The sequence below is a fragment of the Cynocephalus volans genome, chromosome 3 (assembly GCF_027409185.1).
Source record: "Cynocephalus volans isolate mCynVol1 chromosome 3, mCynVol1.pri, whole genome shotgun sequence".
NCBI classification, from domain to species: Eukaryota; Metazoa; Chordata; class Mammalia; order Dermoptera; family Cynocephalidae; genus Cynocephalus; species Cynocephalus volans.
The window spans coordinates 97,333,380-97,358,071 of NC_084462.1; the positions used below are offsets into that span (position 1 = coordinate 97,333,380).

A 24,692-nucleotide genomic window follows, 5' to 3' on the forward strand; every position below is an offset into this window, starting at 1 on the left:
TACAGGTATCCCTTTGGCATGATGATTTCTTTTTTTTTTTTTTTTTTTGTCTTTTTCGTGACCAGCACTCAGCCAGTGAGTGCACCGGCCATTCCCATATAGGATCCGAACCCGCGGCAGGAGCGTCGCCACGCTCCCAGCGCCACACTCTCCCAAGTGCGCCACGGGCTCGGCCCCGGCATGATGATTTCCATTCCTCTGGGTATATTCCCAGTAGTGGAATAGCTAGGTCATATGGTACATCTATCTGTAATTGTTTGAGGAACCTCCATACCATTTTCCATAAAGGCTGCACCATTTTGCAGTCCCATCAACAGTGTATGAGAGTTCCTTTTCCTCTGCAACCTCATCAGCATTTATCATTCTCAGTCTTTTGGATATTAGCCATCCTAACTGGAGTGAGATGGTATCTCAGTGTGGTTTTGATTTGCATTTCCCAAATGCTGAGTGATGATAAGCATTTGTTCATATGTCTGTTGGCCATTCATATATCTTCCTTTGAGAAATGGCTATTCAGCTCCTTTGCCCATTTTTTAATTGGGTTATTTGTTTTTTTGCCGTAAAGTTGTTTGAGTTCCTTGTATATTCTGGATATTAATCCTTTGTCAGATGTATATTATGCAAATATTTTCTCCCACTCTGTTGGTTGTCTTTTCACTATGTCGATTGTTTCTTTTGCCCTGCAGAAGCTTTTTAATTTGATATAATCCCATTTGTGTATTTTTCTTTGGTTGCCTGTGCTTTTTGGGTACTATTCATGAAGTCTGTACCCACTCCTACTTCCTGGAGTGTTTCCCCTATGTTTTCCTTAAGGAGTTTTATTGTTTTGGGATGTATGTTTAATTGTTTAATCCATTTTGAGTTGACTTTGGTATATGGTGAGTACAGGTCTAGTTTCATTCTTCTATGTATGAATATCCAGTTTTCCCAGCACCATTTGCTGAAGAGGCAGTGTCTTCCCCAGTGTGTAGACGTGGTGCCTTTGTCAAAGATCAGTTGGCTGTAGGTGTACGGGTTGATTTCTGGGTTCTCTATTCTATTCCATTGATCCGTGTGTCTGTTTTATGCCAGTACCATGCTGTTTTGGTTATTGTAGCTTTGTAGTATAGTTTAAAGTCTGGTAGTGTTATGCTTCCAGCTTTATTTTTTTTGCTCAGGGTTGCTTTGGCTGTGCGTGTGGTCTTTTGTTATTCCATATCAATGTCTGGAAAGTTTTTTCCATTTCAGAGAAAAATGTCATTGGAATTTTTATGGGAATTGCATTGAATCTGTAGATCACTTTTGCTTATATGGACATTTTTACAATGTTAATTCTTCCCATCCAAGAGCGTGGGATATCTTTCCATCTTCTTGTGTCCTCTTTAATTTCTCTCAACAGTGGTTTGTATTTCTCTTCACAGAGATTTTTCACATCTTTAGTTAACTTTATTCCTAAGTATTTTATTTTTTTTCAATGCTATTGTAAATGGGCTAGCTTTCTTGATTTCTTTTTCTGCATGTTCACTGTTGAAGTATAGAAATGCTATTGATTTTTGTGTCTTGCAACTTTACTGAAATCATTTATCAACTCTAAGAGTTTTTTCTTGTGGAGGTTTTAGGCTGTTCAGTACATAGGACCATATCATCCACAAACAGGGACAGTTTGAATTCATCTTTTCCAATCTGGATGCCCTTTATTTCCTTCGCTTCTCTGATTGCTCTGGCTAGTACTTCCAACACTATGTTGAATAGGAGTGGTGAGAGTGGGCATCCCTGTCTGGTTCCTGTTCTTAAGGGAAAAGGCTTTTCCCTGTTCAGGATGATATTGGCAGTGGACTTATCATACATGGCTTTGTGATGAGATACTTTCAATCTATACCTAACTTGAAGAGAGTCTTTATCATAAATGAATGTTGAATTTTGTCAAATGCTTTTTCAGCATCTGTAGAGATGATCATATGGTTTTTGTCTTTGCTTTTATTGGTGTGGTGTATCACATTTATTGATTTGCATATGTTGAATCAACCTTGCATCCCTGGGATGAATCCCACTTGATCATGGTGGATCATTTTGTGTATGTGTTGCTGTATTCTGTTAGTTAGTATTTTATTGAGGATTTTTGCATCTTTATTCATCTATATTGGCCTGTAGTTTCCTATTTTTGATGTGTCTTTGTCTGGTTTTGGTATCAGGGTGATGTTTTCCTCATAGAATGAGTTTGGAAGAATGGCCTCTGTTTCAATCTTTTAGAATAGTTTATAGAGAATTGGTATCAATTCCTCTTTGAAGGTTTGGTGGAACTCTGCAGTGAACCTGTCCAGTCCTGGGCTTTTCTTTCTTGGGAGCCTTCGGATAACAGCTTCAATCTCTTTTATTGTTATTGGTCTGTTCAGATTTTCTATATCTTCTTGACTCAGTTTTGGTAGTTTTTCTGTTTCCAGAAATTTATCCATTTCCTCCAGATTTTAAAATTTGTTGGCATATACTTGTTTACGGTAGTCTCTAATGATTCCTTCTATTTCTGAGGTATCAGTTGTAATATCACTTTCCTCATTTTTGTTATTCGGATCTTTTCTCTTCTTTTCTTATTTAGCCTTGCTAAAGGTTTGTCAATTTTATTTATCTTTTCAAAAAACCAACTTTTTGTTTCACTGATCTTTTATATCATTTTTGGGGTTTCTATTTCATTTAGTTCTGCTCTGATCTTAATTATTTCTTTCTGTCTACTAACTTTGGGTTTGGATTGTTCTTGTTTTTCTAGTTCTTTAAGGTGAAGTGTTAGGATGTTATTTGCCATCTTTCCATTCTTCTGAAGTAAGCATTTAATGTGATAAATTTCCTTCTTACTAAAGCTTTTGCAGAATCCCACAGGTTTTGGTATGATGTGTCATTATTCATAAGAGTCAAGAAATGTTTTGATTTCCTGTTTATTTTCCTCTTGGACCCATTTGTCATTAAGTAGAATGTTGTTTAATTTCCATGTGCTTTTATAGTTTCCATAGTTTCATTTGTTATTGATTTCTAATTTTAATCCATTGTGATCTGAAAAAAATACATGGAATAATTACAGTTTTTTAAAATTTGTTTAGACTTGATTTGTTACCTAACATGTAGTCTGTCTTGGAGAATGTTCCATGTGCTGATGAGAAGAATGAATATTCTGAGGTTGTTGGATGGAATGTTATGTAGATATCTGCCAAGTCCAATTGGTCTGAGGTGTTGTTTAGATCTTGTGTTTCTCTACTGACTTTTTGCCTAGATGATCTTTCCTATGTTGAGAGTGGGGTGTTCAGGTCCCCTGCTACTATGGTGTTAGTGTGTATCTCATTCTTTTGATCTAATAGTGTTTGCTTTATAAATCTGGCTGATGTGACATTGGGTGCATATGTATTTATGATTGTTGTCTTTTTGATGGATGTATCCTTTTATCATTATATAGTGGCCTTCTTTATCTCTTTTTATGGCTTTTGGTTTAATGTCTATTTGATGAGAAAATAGCTACTCCAGCTCGTTTTTCTTTTCCATTTGCATGCTATGTTGTTTTCCATCCTTTCACTTTTAGTCTATGTTTGTCTTTACAGGTGAAGTGAGTCTCTTGAAGGCAGCATATTGTTGGGTCTGTCTTTTTAATCCAGTTAGTCGGTCTGTGTCTTTTGAGTGGGGAATTTAATCCTTTTACATGTAGTGTTATTATTGAAAGGTGTTGATTTACTCCTAGCATTTTATTGATTTTTGTTTAGATGTCTTAAGTATCTTTTGTTCCTTTCTTTCTGATTTTCTGTTTGTCTTCTGTGTTTGTTGGTTTCTTGGGGTGGTAGATAAACTATTTTTTCTCTTTATTGTTTGCATTTTTGTTTTACTGGTCGGTTTTATTCTTTCTTGAGTATTCATGGCAGTGATGGTTGTTTTTCAGGTATCAAACCCAGTACTCCCTTGAGAATTTCTTGTAAGGGTCATTGTATGGTAGTGATATCCCACAGTTTTTGTTTGTCTGAGAAATATACTATTAGTCCTTCATTTTGGATGGATAGCCTTGCTGGGTAAAGTATTCTTGGCTGGCAATTTTTGTCCTTTAGTATTTTGAATATATCATCCTGTTCTTTTCTGGCTTTTGGGGTTTCTGATGAAAAGTCTGATGTTAATCTCATTGGGGCTCCCTTATAGGTGACTTGCTGCTTCTTTCTTACAGCTTTTAAGAATCTTTCTTTATCTATGAGTTTTACCAGTTTGACTATACCCTGTCTTAGAGAGGACCTTTTTGGGTTGAATATGTTTGGGGGTCTTTGGGCTTCCTGAATCTGAAGATCTGTTACTTTCCCTATACCTGGGAAGTTTTCAGCTATTATTTTGTTGAATGTTTTCAATTTCATTTCCCTTCCCTCCCCTTCTGGAATACCCATGATTTGGTTATTTGAGTGATGAAAGTTGCCTGTTATCTCTCTTAGATTTTCTTCGATTTTTAAAATTCTTTTTTCTGGTTTGCATGTGTTAATTCCAACAGCCTGTCTTCAAGGTCAGAAATTCTCTCTTTTGCTTGTTCTAGCCTGCTGAATCCTTCAGCTTGGCAAGCTCTGCTACATTCTTTTTCAGGGCATTGATTTCTTTGTACATTTCTTCTTTCAGGTCCTGTTAATTTTTTCTCATTTCATTGTGTTGTGTAACTGAGTTTTCTTGTATCTTATTTAGTTTCCTTAGAATTGTTGCTCAAAATTCCTTGTCAGTCATTTCAAGGACTTCCTGTTCTATAGTATCTAGAACTTGAGAGTTATTATTTTCCTTTGGTGGTGATGTACTTTCTTGATTTTTCATATTTCTGGTATCTTTCCTTTGGTGTTTAGTCATTGTGGCAGGGGATATCATGGTCCACTTGTTCCGCCCTGATGTCTGGCCTCAATCCTGAAGGGACTGCCAATTCTGGGCAGTGGGGACTAGCCTGGGCTGGGGGTCCCTTGGTGCCTGCCTGTTCTGGCATGGCTGACTTGGGGTGTGTGTGCCTGGCAGCTCTCGGGCTTCTCTGGGCAGCGGGAACTGGCCTGGGCTGGGTGTCCCACAGTGTGCAGCTCCTGCCTGTTCAGGTGCCGCTCTCGGGCCTCCTGTTGTTGCTTTTTAAGAGTTGCAAATTGGTTGATTTGTGGGAGAGAGCAATGCTAGAAACCGTCTACACTGCCCTCTTTACTGGAAGCCCATTTTTTTTTTTTTTAAATTAGGAACCTCACCTTGACAATGAAAGAAGTATGGAAATAGTTCCAGGAGAAAAGGCACTTCGGGACACCAAAGAGGAACGGGACCAACAAAATCGCCTGAGAGAGATAGATGAAAAGCTGAGAAAGCTGAGGGAAAATGTGGTAAGTATTTTTTACTTAAAGTGCAATTATAACCAAAAGTGTACAGCGGTCCTGACTCAGAGTCTTCATGCCTCGTGACCATGCCCAGGTGATCTGTGCTCAGCACTTGTAGGCAGGGGCAGCAGATCCAACTCCAAGCCTAACGGAGATCTTGGGTCACCCAGGGAGAGCAGGCAGCAGATCCAAAGGGAACCAATGCATCACGCTTCTCTTTGTAGCTTACTTTTGTTTGTTTTTTGTGGGAAATTTCATGGGAATTATATTTCAGAGAGATCTCCTTTTCTGTTTTTTGAGGGTTTTTTTCCCCTTGAGTTTATTGACATGGTGAAGAAGTAGAAGTAGGAATGGTAGGAAGTATAAAGGGGCTCTTGGCCAGGTGTTGTGGTGATGGCTATGGGACATTGCAAACCTGATGTGATCAATAGAATGTCTGTGGTTTGATTGGTTTTGAAAACTGTTGGTGCTTCCTTCCCCCCTACATCTGCCAATCCAAGGCAGGCAAAGCCTGTCGTTCTCCATAATTCATTCTCCTGATTTCTGACTGTTGGAGTCTGATGTTTGTGTCCCCTCAAAAGTCATGTTGAAATCCTGACTCTCAAGGTGATGGTATTAGGAGGTGTCAAGCCTATTGCTAGGTGATTAGGTTGTGAAGGTGGAACCCACATGAATGGGATTAGTGCCCTTATAAAATAGGCCCAAGGGAATTCATTTGCCTCTTTTGCCATGTGAAGACATGGTGAGAAGGCACCATCCATGAACCATAAAACAGGCCCTCACCAGATACCGAATCTGCCAGTTCCTTCATCTTGGACTGTCCAGCTTCTAGAACTGTGAGAAATAAATTTCTGTTGTTTATAAGCCACTTAGTTTATGGTATTTTGTTGTAGCAGCCAAAACAGACAAGACACTGCACTGATCATTTATCATATGCCTGGGACATGTATCTGTTCTTTTCTACCTTGTCTCTACCATTATTTAATTTTTGGCTCAAAACCTAGGTCCTTTAAGAAATCTTACATATTGTTCCAGTGCCATATAAAGTTTGGCTACACTTAAAGGGATACGATAAATGTCAAGAGTTGGTTGTTATCTAAATGGAAAAGAATAACGTATGAGCAAAGAAGAGCAATTATTGAATAACAGCTATGACCCGGGCACTGTTCCAAGTACTTTACAAATACTGAATTATCTAATCTTCACAATCACTCTAGGGGGTAAATAATACTCAAAATATCCTCACTTTGTAGATGAAAAAATGGAGGCAACAAGAGGTTGAATAACTTCTGCAATGTTATTCACTAGTAAGTGGAGGAGGTAGGACAAAATGGTTTGCTTTTAACAACTATGCTATATTGCCTTCTGGCACTTATTTGCTTTTCTTTTCATGATTAATATTGTTTTTTGCTAATTAAAATGTGATACATATGTTATAACCAGTAATATTCATGAGCAAAATGTTTAGACTCCCCCATATAAATTTTAATTTCATAGTTTTGTGTTTTATAGTCAATGCTGTCAGATGCCGTTATCTGAACAATAAAGGCACATGAATGTTGATCTGTATTGTTTTTATGTTTTAATTGCTTAGCATTTCATAATATCTTATGGATTCATATTGTGTGCCATGTGAACTTGTGAGGGAAGATGTTTTATGTCCATAAAACTCACTGTACTTTATAGATGCCCATGTTCTTTTTGGATTGGGAATTCAGAGACCTGAGTCCTTGTTTCAGTTTTACCAGTAGACTTCTCTGTGACCTTGACTAAGTCACTTAGTCTCTTAGAGACTTGGTTTCATTACTTTAAAGTTAAGGGAATGGTGCTAGATGACCTCTGTTCTTTTGCCTGTGATTCTTGGCATAATTATTTTTGGTGAGAAGTGACGTTATTTATAATACGTAGCATCTAAAGTTCAGCTTGTATGCTTCCTAAATATTTGGTGTTCACTGGCTTAAATCTTCTATTGAAAGTTACTTTTGGAAGTTTAGTAACACCTTTTAGGAGAATGTGAAATTATCCTTTATGTTTAAAAAATTAGTCTACTGCCTACCAACCAGAGAATATGGTTTCCGAATGATAGTTCCTAGAGAAGGACAATTTTGCAGTTTTGTGTTATTCTCCTTCCTGCAGTGGAACATCCTTTCAACATCACTGGTTTGGGTAAAACAGGTAATCAATCGATTGCTATTGAATTGGTGATTTAAGGATCAAATCCATATCCAGTCATAGGGATAGAAAGGGAAGGAGTGAGCTAAGGGGTAATATAGGAGCCCCAGGGTGGGGGTGGGGGGGTGGAGTTACTCCTGGAGACACCTGTATCTCAGGAGTGATTTGTCAGTAAAGGCTGGAAAAGTGACTATATGTTTCAGATGGTAGGCTGAGAGGTTGCTGATGCACATTTGTCTTGGTCAAGATTGGTTGACAAAGTAGGATTTGATTTAGTATGTAGTAGTATGTAGGTGATGGTAGTATTATTGGTGTCAATGGATTTAGTTATTAGGAGCTAGGGGAAGTAGATACAAAGAAATAAGGTAGAAGCTCACAAGCTGAATATGAAATTCAGTAGGCATACAGAAGCCCTGAAAAGCAGCTGTACAAGTAGAGGAAGGATGAGCCATGGTTGCTAAAAGTAGCATGTGCGAAACAAATCTTTAGGGTTTGCTCAGTATAAATCATAGGTGCTATGGGACACACTAAGGTAGAGGTAAGCAAAATGGATTATATCTGGACATTAGAGTGACTGTATTAGTAAGTTTTCTGTTGCTTAGAATACCTGAAGCTGGGTAATTTATAAAGAAATGAAATCTATTTCTCATAGTTTTGGAGGTTGGGAAGTACAAGGTCCAGGGGCACGTCTGGTGAAGGCCTTCTTCTTTGCAGAGTATCAGCAATGCAGGGTATCACATAGCAAGGGCTGAGCAGGATCGCACTAACTTGCCTCTTCCTCTCCTTTTAAAGCCAAGACTGTCACTCCTGTGATAACCCACTTATCCATGAATGGACTAATTCATTCACTATGGCATTATCCTCATGATCCAATCACCTCCCAAGGGCCCCACCTTTCAACACTGCCACATTGAGGATCAAGCTTCCATGTGAGCTTCGGAGGGGACAAACATTTAGACCATAGTTAAAACCAGGTCATATGAAGGATTGTTGATGGGACTGAGCATATTTATTTAGCCCAGTAAAGACAAGACTAGTGCATGTGTGTTCTGTGTGTGAGTGTGTAGAGGGGCAGGAATGGTATGTTAGAAAAATCACACATGATAACTTCCCAAAGAGATTTAAAGAACTATCATTGAAGTATTAATTTTATTCTTGAGTGTAGGGGAAAAAAGCACAGTGATTAGGAAGCTACAGAGACAGATTTCTGGTAAATACTAAGGAAAGAAAGAATTATCTCAGTGGGAATGGTTTGTCTGGGGCAAAGTATTCAAATTAGGCTGAAGTGGCACTTGCTGGGTAGATGTAGAGTGTTGAAGTATCACAAGGGTGACTGGATGTTTGAGGTGAGTTCATCAAGCACAAGCAGGTGGTTTGTGTAAGGTGAATATGTGGTAGTGCTGGGCTCTGAGCTCTTTTTCACATGTTTGGGAGGAGTTGTGCTGAGCCACCTGCCTCTTGCCGCTTGATTCCCATGGGCTTAGGAGTATTGACCTGGGCTATGGATGAGTTCCTGTGCAGGGCTAACTACTTGTATGGAGATAATTTGAGATGAAAGAATCAGGAGATAATGGAAATATCTATTTTCATAGAATAGGCAACACAAGACAACTCCCACAGACCACCGCTCCATCATTGCCATACAGTGGTCTCTGGTAACTCTAACCCCATCCAGTGCAGAGGATTGCTTTCTGTTGTTTTGGGTGCTCTGCAGGTTTCCTGCCCATCCAGTCTTCTGATCCCATTCTATTTTATATCACTTCCCTGGGCAGGATGATAATCCTGCTATGTAAGTTTCTGTACATGGGGCATAGTGGTTAAGAGATAGACTGCTTGGTTTTGAATGTCAACACTGCACTTACTAGCTTTATGATCTTGGGCAGGTCACCTGACCTCTCTGTGCTTCAGTTCCCTCATTGGTAGAATGGGGATAATTATAATTACTATCTACCTAATAGAGCTGTTATGAAGATTAAATTAGTAGGTGCTTAGAACATGGCCTGGCACATTTTAAGTGCTATATTAATGTTTGTTATTGGTATTGTTATGATGTTTATGAACATTATTAAAATGGAATTTACATAAGCTTGTTTCTAGGATAAGGAAAGGGAGGATATAGTACAGAGGAACTAAATTGAAGGGTAGGCTTGGGAGAGGAATCAAGATTCCCTTTTCCTGACTCAGGATGAAAGAAAGGAAGGGTGGGCGAAGAATGGCAGGTTTAGAGATGAAGAGAAGGTGTCAGAGGTCATGCTTGAATGTTCTCTACTTGCTCTGTAAATTAGAGACCAAGCCATATGTTCAGAGTGAGAGGATAGAGTGGGGATTGAAGAAGGGAGGGAGAAAGGACTGGAGTAGACCCTGTGTGGATGAGAAAGAAGCAATGCTGAACAGTGAAGATAGCTCAGCTGAGGTTGGAAACTCTTGCTACGAAATGGAGCTGGTCAGCAAGTCTTGGTGGCTCCTCTGGCAGCTCTCAGCAGTCCACCAAAACTGGCAGTAACGGGTGGTGAGTTGAGGCGGGGATGAGGAGAGGTTGGGTGATTGCAGTGGAGTATCAAGGGGGCAAGGGAATTACTGGTACCTATTTGACCAAAACTAAAAAAAAAAAAAAAAAAGTAATATGTGCACCCCAGATATCATCTGGGACCGCTTTACCCTTCTTTGACCCAGTTTCATAACTTGTTCTACATACACAGAATAGAATACCATATGGCTATCAAAAGAATGAGGTAGATCTATGTATATTAAAAAGATGTCTGTGATATGGTAGTAAGGACAAAGAGCCTCTTGCAGAAGACATTAGTGTGATTCCATTTTTATAATAAAAGTCATAGAAAAATCCTTGAACAGTGTATGTGTACCAAATGCTTAACAGTGATTAATTTTAGTGGGGATAGGGATGGATGGGAAGGTGAAGAAAGGAAATTCACTTTTTATTTATTTTATTTATTTATTTTTTTTTGTCTTTTTCGTGACCGGTACTCAGCCAGTGAGTGCACTGGCCATTCCTATATAGGATCCAAACCGGCAGTGGGAGCGTCGCTGCGCTCCCAGCGCCGCACTCTCCCGAGTGCGCCACGGGCTCAGCCCAGAAATTCACTTTTTATAACACACTCTTTTTAAAAGGGAAAAGTGTGTTGGGATTATTTGTGATTTTTTAAAATATTATTTCTTGTATTATATATTTTATGTATATCCCAGACTTTCTGTTATATACATATGTTGCATTTGTAAATACACAAAAAATTAATGTTTAAAAATATGAAAAACATTGATGCATACTAAAGATCACTACTTTTTGTTTTTCAATAAGAGGTCTTTATACATTTAGAAAAATAGAGTGACCTCATCACAAGGAATAATGTTCAGCCTTACCAGCAATTAAAATTCCTATTCAAACAACTTTAGGTGCTATATCCACCTGTCAGGCCAGCAAAAATTGTGACAAATGTGATATAACTATGTGTTGATCATAGCGGTGCAGAGGTGGGGAAAGCAATATTTAAACACCATTAGTAGCCTTTTAAATTTGTTATTGTTACCCCTGAAAAGCAATTGGTCAATAAATATAACAACAGCTATAACATTATTTATATTTTTAATTTGTGTAATTCCACTTTTGGAAATATTTCCAGGAAAATAATGCTTGAGAAAAACCAAACCACCCAAAGCAGGAAACAACTTAAATACTCTCAAATAAGGGAATGCCAAAACAACTTATACAGTTTTAATCCACTTAATACAACAGCAGGATGATGAAAATGACAGCTACATAGATTTTGTCAATTTAGGACTTTTAATTGGAAATGCATGATACAAAACATAAAAATAAAAATTCAAAATAGATTTTTTCAACTGTAACTATGTAATGTATATATGAGGGGCCTTCAGAAAGTTCATGGAAATGTATTATCTTGTAATTCCATTTTTCCACGGACTTTTTAAAGTATGTCTGTGTGTGTGTATAATACTAACAACAACCTGAAGGGAAATAGAGTATGTGTTAATCACTTAGCTTATTGGATTATTTTTCACTTTCTATTAAATGGCCTTTATTCCTAAAGAAAGGAGAGTCATAATTGAGGCAATTTTATTATTTCCTTGCTTTATTTAGCGATGTTTTAATCTGTTAACATAGTGATGGACTTTTCAAGTAACTTAGACAAATAGTAACAATAATTCATGTTTTGTCTAGTTTTTCTGAGGTGTATTACTGTGATAATTAGGTTTTTTTTTTTTTTTTTTTTTTTTTAAAGAACATCTTTAACTTCTAGGGCTGGGTAAAAATGCCTTTAATGAAGTTGCACAATAATTCTACTTTTCACAAATCAAAAGAATTCAATTTTAGTTTTTGCATTTTCAAAGAAAGAATCATCAATCTGATTTTATCTCATTGATCCCCTTAATGATAAAATATTCTCAAAGATGTTTTGTTAGTATTGTTAGGAAAAGCTTTCCACGGTTCCAATCATCCCAAATGCATTGACCACACTTTTTAGGTCTTTATTGTATCTCTTTTTGATTCTCAGTTTGAACTTCATTCATTTTTTCATCATTTGAAGTCTCTACTATTGCTTTCCACATTCTTTCCCTTTTCAGTTTCCTGGAAACCACTGAGCTTGGCCTTGTTTGGTGAACTGCATTGTCATTATTGAATCAAAATGTTTAGCACTCTAAGCCCTGTTGCTGAGCATTGAGGATAAGAATGTGGTTCACAAAGGATGATAAATCCTTGCATTCTGATTCTTATTTCGACATGCTCTTGTCATTTAACCTGCTCTAAGAACATATGGACTCCAATCAGAAGACTGGAGGATTTCTTCTGCTCAGAGAATGGATGGAGGGTCTACCTTCAATTATTTAACATGCTATAGAATCAGCATTCTAGAATGTGAGAACTGAGGGGCCTTAGAAGTCATGTGGGCCAGTTACATGGATTAGAAAACAAAGTCTTGAAAAACTAAATGATTTTTCAAAAAGTCCCAAATAGTAGACTTGAGTCAATCCCCAATTCTTCTGACACCTCAATCTGTGAACTTTTTATTTAATCCAATCTCTCTAAATCACATCTGTATAGTTCAGCCATTTTTCACATAAGATTTGTGGCCACCCACAATGTGGGTTTCATTCTAAAACCTTTAAGTTGTTACTAACTGGATATACATCTTTTCCAAACTCAGCAGAAATCTGAACAAACTTGACATGTTCATGGTAAAACTGGAAGACCAACTTGTGTGCTTTGGTATTCATTCATTAACTAAGGCCTGAATTGGAAAAGTAGTTATACTCTTTCTTTGGTGTCATTGTTTAGAACTGTAACAATTATTTTAATCTTTTTTGTTGTTGTTGTTGCAACATGGATGATTGTACATATCTGTGGGGCACAGAGTTGAATATCAATACTTGTGTGCAATATGTGATACTCAAATTAGGATAATTAGTATATTCAACATCATACAATGTGATTGTTTCTTGTGGCCCTTTATGAATTCCTGGTAAAGTGCTTACCTTACTGCTTCTCCCCCTCCCCCTTTGCCACCTCTGATAACCTCAGTTCTGTTTTCTCCTTGAAAGTTAAAGGTATTATTATGATTATTGTATTTTTCTTTTTTTAAAAAAATTTATTTTGCTTATTTTTTAGCTCCCACTTATGAGTGAGGACATGCAGTATTACTCTTTCTGTGCCAGGCTTATTTCACTTAATATGATTTTCTCTGAGTTCATCCATGTTGCTGTGAATGGCAGAATTTCATTCCTTTTTATGGCTCAGTAGTACTCCATTGTGTATATATACCACATTTTTCTTATGCGGTCATCCATTGATGGATATTTAGGTTGGTTCCAACTCTTGGCTATTGTAAATAGAGCTGCAATGAGCATGGGAGTGCAGGTATCCCTTTGACATTTTGATTTCCACTCCTTTGGGTATATACCCAGCAGTGGGATTGCTGGATCACATGGCAGTTCTATCTGTAGTTCTTTGAGGAACCTCCATACTGTTTTCCATAATGGCTGCACTAATTTACAGTCCCACCAACAGTGCAGGAGGGTTCCCCTTTCTCTGCATCTTTGCCAGCATTTGTTATTCTGTCTTTTTGATAATGACCAGTCTAACTTGGGTGAGATGATATCTTGATGTGGTTTTGATTTGCATTTTCGTGATGCTAAGTGGTATTGAGCATTTTTCATGTGTCTGTTGGCCATTTGTGTATCCTCTCTTGAGAAATGCCTATTTAGCTTCTTTGTCCATTTTTTGAGTGGGGTTCTTTGTTTTTTTACTGTTAAGTTGTTTGAGTTCTTTATATATTCTGGATATTAATCCTTTGTTGGATGCATAATTTGCAAATATTTTCTCTCACTCTGTAGGTCTTTTTGTTCTGTTAATTGTTTCTTTTGCTGTGCAGAAGCTTTTTAGTTTGATACAATCCCATTTGTTTACTTTTCCTTTTTTCATTTGTAACAGCTTTTAGGAAGATGGATAAAACAATAACATTGACAGATATAATTGATATTTTTATAGAGTGTACCACCTTTGTTCTTTCTTCTTTAGGTGACAGGTGTGTGCAATAGTAATGCAAAATATGTGTTTGTGAAATTTTTAGAGTGGGATTTTCACATTAATAGTTAAACTTTTAAAAAAATTGTTCTCATAATCGTAGAAACCTGTTGAAACAAGTAAGTAGCAGATAAGATTTTCAGAAACACATATATTTCTACATCATTTGATACAGAAATCTTGACAAAAGTCCTTGCAACTAAATGTTATCATTTAATGGTTGAGAAATGGCATGTTGCACAGTTTTAGGTACATGGCTGGTGTTCATGAATTACTCCAGAATGAATGAATGAGCCAGTAACCTTGTAAAAAGTATTGGCTATGTATAATATTTCAACATAATTTAGGATAAATTGAAAATACAATTAACGGGAGTGCTTTAGGGCAAAGATCTTGATAATTGAATGTTTTTTTATTAGCTTTTTTTGTTTCAACTATCATTTTTAATCCATTTATAAAATATATTAGTAGATTTCAGTTTCAAATTCATTTTGGAACAAGAGAGGTATAAATATACTTTATATTCTGTCTGTGCTATAAAAACATTTAAAAAATTATTAAGGATATTTGCTTCTGGATGATGATCCTTTATGTGTGTTATGGTAGTGCAGACTTGATATTGTTTTAGAAGGTGTAGGTATTGTGCTGTTTCTGAATGATAATGTGCCATATCTTGAAAGCCATTTTAAAAATAAAAATTATGATGGCAACTTTGTTTTATAATATTACCTATTTTACCTTAACACTTTATTTTTGAGCAGAGGCTCCGGAAATTATTATTATTGTTTTAGCATAACTCACCTTTTGCTGTCTGAATTTGTTTTCAGAAACAAACTGTTTTCTGATTTTGCTTTCTGAATTAGTTGAGACCATGCACAATAGGTATGGTTCGGGGAACAAGTACAGGTACGTGCTTCAGAAATAAGCAAATAATATAATTATTAAATGTAATTATACAAAATAAGTATTGTAGAAATTATAATATACAATACACAAGCAATATATATTTAACCAGTATAGCATTTATTGAAATAAAAGTAGAAAGTATACATAGTTAAAAACTATGACAATGTTAGAGGTTAAAATTAAGCCTATTATGAGGATTTAAATATGGGGTAGTAATAACGTTTAATTTCTTTTCCAATATCTAAGGTCATTCTTTTGTATCATTCTTTTAGTATAATAAACTCTTGAATGATTCTTTCCCAAGGGAGATGCTATCAGTATTTACATGTAGTCTTTAATTCTTTCGTCGTTTTTTAGCCGGCCACAGCCAGTTTTTTTAACAGACCTTGAGATCCTAGATCTACTTCCTGTTACCAGCTAGGGCTACTTCTGGCTAAAGCAAGGATTATCTAAAGCAGTGATACTTATCAAAGATGGTCAGAGTTTGTTACTGGTGGGGGGTAAGGAACTTTTACTGAAAGCAAATCCAAGCACATTCTTTGTTTCATAAAGAAAGGCTTACTTAGTGACATGTCAATTTAAATTCTGGCACAGCTCCTTATGTCACAGCAGACCGGTTACAAACCGTTGGCACTGGCCAGCAGACTGCACTTTGAGGATCACTGAGTGCAGGCCTATTCCTTATCTCTTATGTTGAGGCCGTGGTTCTCAGAAACTGACCTCCTGGAGCTCAGTCACCAAGATGTGACTGTCTTCTTTCTCTGTATTCACCTTGAGTCTCCCACAGCTACACTTTTCCTAGATAATAACATCTTGATATAAAAAATAGGAAACTATGGTAGCCTCAGTCCCTGGTTTACTGGGCTGAGAGGTAGATTAAATTTTTGTTTCCAACATCCTGTCTGATACCATTGGTCACTGACACTCTAGCTTTTATGCCAGTATTTTAGGATAAAACATACATGGTACATGAAAAAAATTCTACCTGAAAATTCTATTTTAAAAAATAGTTTAATCTTGAATGTTTATGTTTACCTTGGCTTCAAATATATAGAAAGTTAAAAAAACACATAGCATTATAACAAGTCAAGATGTATATCTCTGGAGAGAAAATGTAGGAGGACCGAAGGTGAGAGTTTGACTAATATGAGGTCAGAGTGACTCATGTGAGGCTGGGGACTAGAACCAAGTTCATCGGGTAGAACTGGGGGTTAGTGTGGGGGTTTCATGGCTATGGAGCAAAGCTAGAAAAAGCTGAAACAAACTGAAAATTCTGCCTGAGATTATGAACTATATAAAGTTTCATACTTAGAAATAGGGGAAAGTATGGCCTTGCAGCCAGCCCTTGTGCCAGTCTCTGAATGGGAGAATTCTAGTTCTAGCTATATGCCAGACTAAATGTTTAGAGAAACTGCTTAGCAGAGCAAACCTAAACATGCTGGATAAAATGTAGTTTTTAAAAGTAGTTTTTAAAGCTTGGCTGAACCAGCAGAAAAATAAGGGAATTCCTTGAAGGATAGAAATGAAATGACAGTGTGAATCAGGAGGGGTAATTGACAACCAAGACCAGAGTTTGTCCACAATATCTGTTGATCTCCAAAGGCTCAAAGCATGGATTTTAACGGGCCATGTACAGGGGGCTCAGGAAACAGCCCAAGACAGGGTAGGAGGTCAAATTAGAACTCCCGTATAGAGTTGGCACACCAAATGGGTAAAGCCTCAGTGAAAGAACTAGGAAAAACCTGCTCTGGAATGGTGGGGATATATGCGTATACAACTGTCTGTACTTGGTTGTGGGTGGAATGGGAAAAAACAGTCTCTCATGAGAATTTCCAACTGCAAGCCTGCATGAAGGTAGGTTTTGGTTTGAGTTCACACTACTTGTAGGACCTGAAAAATCCAAGTTGAATATTTAGTTGAAAATGGTCTTAGGTTGGCAGTACTCCCAGCTCCTGGTAGAAGAAGAAAAGGGAAATCTCTCTTCAAGAAAGCAATTTAAATCTAGATCTTAATGAAATTTAAACAAATAAAATTTAAGGACCATGAATCTGCAATAAAGAACCCCCCCCACCCCCAACACACAAGGAAATAAGCCACCATGAACAAGATTTAATAGAAAAAACTCACTATAGAATCAGTTCCATATAGACTGTAGAGTTTGGAATGATCTATTTCAGAATGTAAAATAAGTCTGTTTAATATATTTAAAGAAATAAAAGGAGCTCTTGAGAGTATGACAAAGGAAGATTTCAAATGGAACCAAGTAGAACTCATAGAAATGAAAATATAGTGAAAGTGGAAATTCTTGAAATTAGACCTTCCTTGATCCCTTGTCCAGGACCCTGGTACTTATACATCTGTTTTCATCTTTCTATAGCTTTGCTAAAGCTTTGCATCCTCTTCTCTAGTGAAAATAACATCAATATTTTTAAACCAGTCATAGGAATGTTGCTATGTAGCTCTTCTAGAACAGAACATTGGCCTCTGAGCCCTAGGGCAGAAGGAAGAAGAGATATATTATATTCACATACACCATTTGCAAGAATACATCAGTATTATTTTTTCTCAGTAAGATGGATTTTTTTTTAGTTGTTCTTCTGCCTTTCTTACATGTCTCTTAACATTAGCTCCTTGTTCCTTAAGGTGTTAGCTCTTATTACTTGAACTTTTTACATTGAACAGTTTCTTAATTGGAACCCATACTAGATTTAATAAATAAGTGTGCTCCCTGATATATTTGAGATATTTTAAAATAGACTTTATTTTTTAAAGTGGTGTTAGATATACAGAAAAACTGTGCAGCTTTCCCATGTATCTGCTGCCAGTTTCCTCTATTATTAGCGTCTTGCATCTGTGGTACATTTGTTACAACTGATGAACAAATACATTATTATTAACTAAAGTCCATGATTTACATTAGGGTTTATTCTTTGTGTTGTATATTCTATGGGTTTCGACAAATGTGTAATGACATGTACCCACCATTACAGTAACATACAGAATAATAGTTTCACTGCCTAAAAATCCCCACATTCTCCACCTATTCATTTCTCTCTCACTCTCTCTCCATGATCCCTTGGCAACTGCTGATCTTTTTACTGCTTATTTTTGCGCTTTCCAGATTGTCATATAGTTGGAATCATACAGTATGTAGAATTTTCAGATTGGCTTCTTTTACTTAGCAATGTATATTTAAGATTTATTTAAGCTCATTTCTTTTTGTCACTGAGAAATATTCCATTATATGGATGTACACATTTACTATTGAAGAACATCTTAGTTGCTTCCAAGTTCTGGCAATTATGAATAAAGCTGCTATAAACATTCATGTACAGGTTTTTGTGTGAACGTATGTTTTCAGTTTATTTGGGTAAATAGCTAAGCGTGCGATTGCTGGATCCTACAGCAACCCTATATTTAACTTTGTAAGAAATTGTCAAACTGTCTTCCAAAGTGGCTGTACCATTTTGCATTCCAACCAGCAGTGCATAAGAGTTCCTGTTATTCCACATCCTGTGAGCATTTGGTGTTGTCAGTGTTTTGGATTTTACTCATTCTAATAGGCGTGTATTGGTATCTCATTGTTGCTTTAATTTGCAATTGCCTAATGACAAATGATGTTAGGCATCTTTTCATGTGCTTATTTGCCATCTGTATATTTTCTTTAGTGAGATATCCCTTCTTATTGTTGATTTTTAAGAGTTCTTTGTTTATTTTGGGTACAGGTCCTTTATTAGATATGGGTTTTGCATTTCTCCCAGTCTGTGCTTATATTTTCATTCTCTTAATGCCTGATACAATTTTCACTGCTTTCAAGGATTATATATTTTTTCTTGTTACAAATAAAAAATTTCTAGAATATAGTTTTAAAACAATATGAAATACTAGAGTTTAAAAAAATTAGTTCGAACCATATCTAATTGCTCTTTCATAGGTCAAAAAATAATACAGTATTGGCAATTTAGTATAGTTCAAACTAATAGAAACCAAAGTTTTCTTTGGGAATGGCATCAAAATTCTGTGTCGTAATTTTTGGTTCAGAAAATCTACTCATCCTCTGCAGATGCTCAAGAATGTTTGTTTTACTGGGTTCTGCTGCTGAATTTATGTGAAGACCAATGAGCTGCATAGTGGAATAGTGAGTGCCTTGTATAGACTCTGCTAGGCAATCTTTCCTCCCTACCGAAAGCCATAAGACATACCTTCAGATATTTGTAATAGTTTACTCAGGACCTCAAAATGTAAAGCAATGGGTTGATTATTATTTTGAGAGTCATAGTTCATGACCAGATTTTAAAAATCATTGTGGTTAACAATTTTGTAAGACTATTTTTAATTGTTTTGGCAAATAGGAAAATTAAATTCAAATTTAATTCAATCCAAACAAATTTCTGTGTGTTTACTATGTATGAAACTCTCTGCTAAAAATGGGAATAGAGTCAAGCTTTTGATCAAGTGGAAAAGGATGGGACTAGTCAACAAATATGGTAAGGCAAAATAAGGCAAGTGATGTTTGTTCAAAATAGAGAACAATTATAGCGGAGGAATCTGGAAAGGCTTTGTGGAAAATGTGAAATCTGAGTCGAGCCTTGAGAAATGAGTAGGGTTTCATGACGGGAATGGGTGTTAGAGAAAGAAGACCCTTTGGGGAAAGGGACCAGATATGGGAAAGCTTGGGTCATTTTAAGGAACAGAAAGATCAGTGTGGCATTTATGAATTAGTCGTATAAAGTTTTGACTTTCTGCTAGTGACACTAAGATATATAACATTCTAGAAACTGGAATTTTGTTGAAGCAAACATTCAAATGAGGCTTTCTGCAGGGCTCTTGTTTGGGAGTCACTTAGTGAGTGAGGGAGTGCTCCTAGCTGTGGGCCTAGCATCCACAGCCAAGGCACCACTCCCTTTCTCAAAGTGGCATGGCACGGGCCTTAACACTTGGGAAGTATTAAAAGCTATATTTTTGTGTCTTTTTAAAAAAAGTTTTCTAGTGGTGTGTTTGAAAAGCAAAGAGGGCAAAGACAGTGGTATTTAACAACAACAACAACAACATTTCAGATAAATGTACGAGTGGAATGCTGAATTTAATATTGAATCAGATTAGTGACATGAGTTTGGAATTTTGCAAATGACTTGGGACAAAACTCTAATATCAAGAGTTTGCTTTTGTTCGGTTTGGATAGAAGGAAATAGAGGGAAATAAAATTATTGAAGTAGAATGGGGTCATATTGAATAGCAGGTTGAGACAGACTGACAAAGTTTTCTGAGCAGCTGTTTAATATGATCTGAACTGAACTTTTAGAAAAGTTATTATTGGTGGGTTTATTATACTTTTACTGTCAACAAAAATACATGCTGAAAGGACTATTCAAACAAATAAGAGTAGAAGTTCAGTAAAATACTCAAAATTATTCACATACTGGACATTGTATTCTCAAAGATTCCATTCTCTCAACTTTGTGTCCAACATTAAGATTGTGGGTTTTGTTGGGTTCTTCTGTAATTGCCTTCTCTCTAGGCATTTATTCCCATTTCTCTAACAGAATTGCAATAGTATTTATTGTAAAAATATAGCTATGGTAGACATTACCTATTACCTACCTCAAACCCGTTTACCATTCTTTACTGATAAAACTCTGGGACAGCCATGTGTCTAGTTAAAAATACTTACTATCCCAGACTCCCTTGTAAGTAGGGGGATCAGTTCTGGCCAATGGAATAAAAGCAGAAGTCTCCTGAAAAAAAAGAGAAAGACTCATCCGACACATGCCCTTTGCGCTTTGTCCTTTCCCTTTTTGGTTGGAGCATAGAAATATTGCCTGAACCTTCAGGAGGCATCTTGAAACCACAAAGGCAGAGCAGAAAGATAGAGGAGGCTGGAGCAGTGATGCCATCAGAAAGCCACTGCATTACCCCTGTCTGTTTACCTTTGACTGATGTCTCAATTTAGAAAAACCAACCAACCTTGCTTATGTCAGGTAGGTCAGTGGGTTTCTTTTTTGGAATCAATCCTAACTGATTCAGTAGTGCACTTCCAAGCAGGTATAAAATGGTTGACATTTCATGCTGGTGCACTGGGAGAATTAAGTGATTAATGAATTTTGCCAGGAAATTGTCATGGCACTCCAGTGCATCTGCCCTGTGGGAAGTGAGTCTGAACCCCAAACTGAAAGTTACACCTTCCACCAGTAGTAGCAGACTATAACTCCTTTCCACTGCTCAAGTGTATTTGGCAAAACACCATGGGGGAAAACACTGATCACGAGGAGCACAGAGTGCTCAGATTAAAGTGGGGCTGGAGCTTCCAGAAAACACACAAGTCATTTGTGGGAAAAAAAAGTGATTGGTGACAGGAATTTTGCCGAGTGTGGTGGAGGGAGCAAATCTGCAGAAGGCCACCGATGAAGACCCATTGTTTAAAGAGAATACTGAGTATTTGCAGAGTTAGAGAAATGGTTATAAGAATCCTGACATGATGAACTAACATTCTAGACCAGCACCTCCCAGTACACATACCTTACAAACTACAGAAGTAATTTTAAGTCTTCTAATGTCACATCCAAAAGATGAAAAGAAGCAGGTAAAATTATATTTAACCCAGTACACCTAAAATATTGTTTTCTCATGTAATTAATGTAAAAATTAATTAAATACTATATAAATATATATATATTTCCTTTTAAGTCTTTGAAATCCAGTGTGTATTTTACACTTCTAGTGCATCTTGATTTGGACTAGCCACATTTCAAGTGCTCCAGAGCCACATGTAGCTAGTGACTATTGGACAGGGCAGTTCTAGAGGAGAAAAAGGGATTTATGTAGTATACAGATACATTGGTTTGTTTTTAAAAAGTAAACATTTTCACCAAAATTCTAATTTTCTAGGGTGGTTGAAGAAATAGACCTTAGTAAATTTCCAGGAGAGTCTAACAGCGGTAAAGAAAAAATACACATGGAAGTATTTTACTGTATGTTTTTAAAGTGAGTCTGACCTGGCTTGTTAGGTTTGTTCTAAGAAAATGATGTCTAAGAAATAAAAATTGAAATAAAAGATTTATTGAAACCACATATATAATCTTGGGAAAGAAAGATTACTCTCTGTTTCACCTCTTGGGTATATTAAGAAGTAGGAAAAAGTGTTTATGCCTTTTTAGAATTATTCATTTCTGTCTAAAATGATGGAAATTTGCCTTACTTGTTTTACCATTCTATTATTACAGGCTTTTCTCTTCCTTAAATTGGAAGAGATGAGAGAAGACAAATTTGGGGAACATAGGGAGAGCTGTATTTTTCATTTTTGTGTTGAGCTTGATATCAATTCAGTTAGTATTTGATTCCTGAAGTTAGAATATTCCAACAATCTTTCTTTGGGCACAGTTTGCTAACGTGATTATTATTTATCCCAGTTCATTTAATGAATGAAGTATTCGAGAAGGGTGTTTAACTCATTACTTAGTTTTTGGTCAACCAGCATCAAATACGCGCTGTGCAGTTTCAGGCCCCTCCTTCACTAAAGTGATTCCCACTGCAAGTACTAGAGGACATTTTTCAAGGGTCTCTGTAGAAATACAGCAAGTTTTAGTTTTGTTTTTGTTTTCGTTTTGGTACAGTATTCCTAGAGACACACTTTGTGAATACAAAGGGTTCTCTTGTTCCCAAGTAGAAATAATAGATGATTGTCTCTGAAGATAAGGAAGGAGACTTTGTTGAAAGATTTTTCTTTAATTATAAAGTGATTATGCAAACATGGTTATGGTTAAATTTATTTTCATAGTGAAAATGACTTTCTAGAGAATTCAGGCAACCCAGAAGAATATAAAGAAGAAAAGAAAAATTACCCATACAACCATAGTTAACCCTTGTCCATTATTCTGCCTGATGTTTTTTTTTATTCACATGCTCCCCACATACTCACACCTCCCTTGTCCCAACATGAACACACACACACACACACACACACACACACACACACCCCTCCCCCTCCCTCCATACTTCTCCCTTCTTTTATCATTCCTCCCCTTCTTTCCTTGTTTCTTTGTCTTCTTACAAAACCAGGATTATACTTTACATACATTTTATAGCCTGATCTTTCACTTAGCAATACATATGGGCAAATTCCTATGGTGTTAAAGTATATACACACCTCATTATTTTTAATAGTATGCTACTATATGAGTGTGTCTATTGGATGAGTCCTCTCTGTTCATTTTTACTTATGTGCAGTATGCTTGCTTTTGTAAACCATTATGCAGTGTGCATCCTAGTCTATGCATTTGTTTAATTATTTTTCTTAAGATATATTCTTGAGAGGAATTGCTGAGATTGTATGTGTAAAAAGTTTGGCTATGTGTTACCAAATTGCCCTCCAGAGAGGATGTTTAATTTAAAATTGGAGTAATGGTGTTTCAGCGTGCTTTATCTATGCCTACAGTATTCTTTTTGTTTTTGCCAATCTGTTAGTTTAAAAACGGCATTGTTTCTTTAATCTACATTTTTTGGTTACTAGTGAATTTGGACATGTTTTCAAATGTTTATTGGCAGTTAGTACTTCTTTGGTGAATTGTCTACTTACCTCTTCGTTCATTTATTTATTTATTTTTATTAAGGTTTTTTTTTCCCCCTGCTGAAAAGCTATCTTTATATATTTAAAACATACACTTTTTGTTACATATGATACAAATTTAACTATTTCCAAAATGTTAATTCTATTTACTTTTCTCCAATATTAAAAAGTTTTGCAGGGTGCTGTTTTTCTATCTTATTTTCAACTGGAATCATTTATGAGAAATAAATGTTGGCCGTTGCAGCTTGCTTTGTGTTTCTTGACATGATCCATCAAAAGTATTTATATACTTTCATGTATAATCCCTGCATCATCTCTGGAGTATGTTTTGAGTAAGTAATGTCAGGGAAATCACCATCTAATTATGTTCTTGCTAAAGTGCCTGCTCCTAGCTTTGAAGTTTGCTGCTAATCTCTTAGCTAAATTTCTTAGGATCTAAGGTTTAGATAAACAGTGACAAGTAAAACCGTAGAAGAATGTAATGTTTTTTTCTTGAGTGAGTCTGCTTTTAATATTTAAATTTAATGTTAACTGAGAAATAGCAAACTCACTGTTTTTGTTTTTTTTCTATCTCTACATTATATGAAAACACATGTAATCAATATCAATGGATCTAAGATTATCTTCCAGAAAATTTTCTTAACCAGTTACTCAAGCAATATCCAGTAACCAGTGGACTCCTAACAGCGTACTGAGATTTAAATACCTGTTAAAAAACAGGGCTTTTGTAGTGTGGAGAGTCTACCCACTGTCATACTTTTGGGTATGGTAGTAACATGGTAATGTTAAGATTGACTATGAAAGATAGCAATATATTAAATCTGTGTCTCTAAGAATTTAAAATTAAATAGGGGCACAAGACAAATAAATATAACTAGTGGGAGTATATAAACAATAATTTAAAGGTTTTGAAGGATAAACTATGGAAGGTAGAATGTGACATTTTTGGCAAATAGGAAAGAAAACTTTATAGGTAGAGCTTGAATTATCATTCAGAGAGGAGTGGAGTGAGACAAGCAGAAAGGAACAATTGGGCACTGGATGCCACAAATATACAGATGGGGATTGGCAGCCATAGAGGGCTGCCTGGCAGAGAACACCAGAGGCAAAGACCAGAAGTGTATCTTGATATAGAGGTAAAGGATTAACCTCAGGTAGGCAGCCAGTACCCTTT

At 36.4% G+C, this 24,692-nt stretch overlaps 1 protein-coding gene across 1 annotated transcript in view; it reads left to right on the forward strand.

Moving 5' to 3' along the window:
* The window catches only part of FSIP1 (fibrous sheath interacting protein 1), a 189,319-nt gene that overhangs the window by 54,685 nt on the left and 109,942 nt on the right, over positions 1–24,692 (forward strand). Inside the window, exon 9 of the mRNA XM_063090071.1 lies at positions 5,187–5,324. Within this exon, the coding sequence (XP_062946141.1) occupies positions 5,187–5,324 (138 nt within the window). The remainder of the gene's footprint in view (positions 1–5,186; positions 5,325–24,692) is intronic.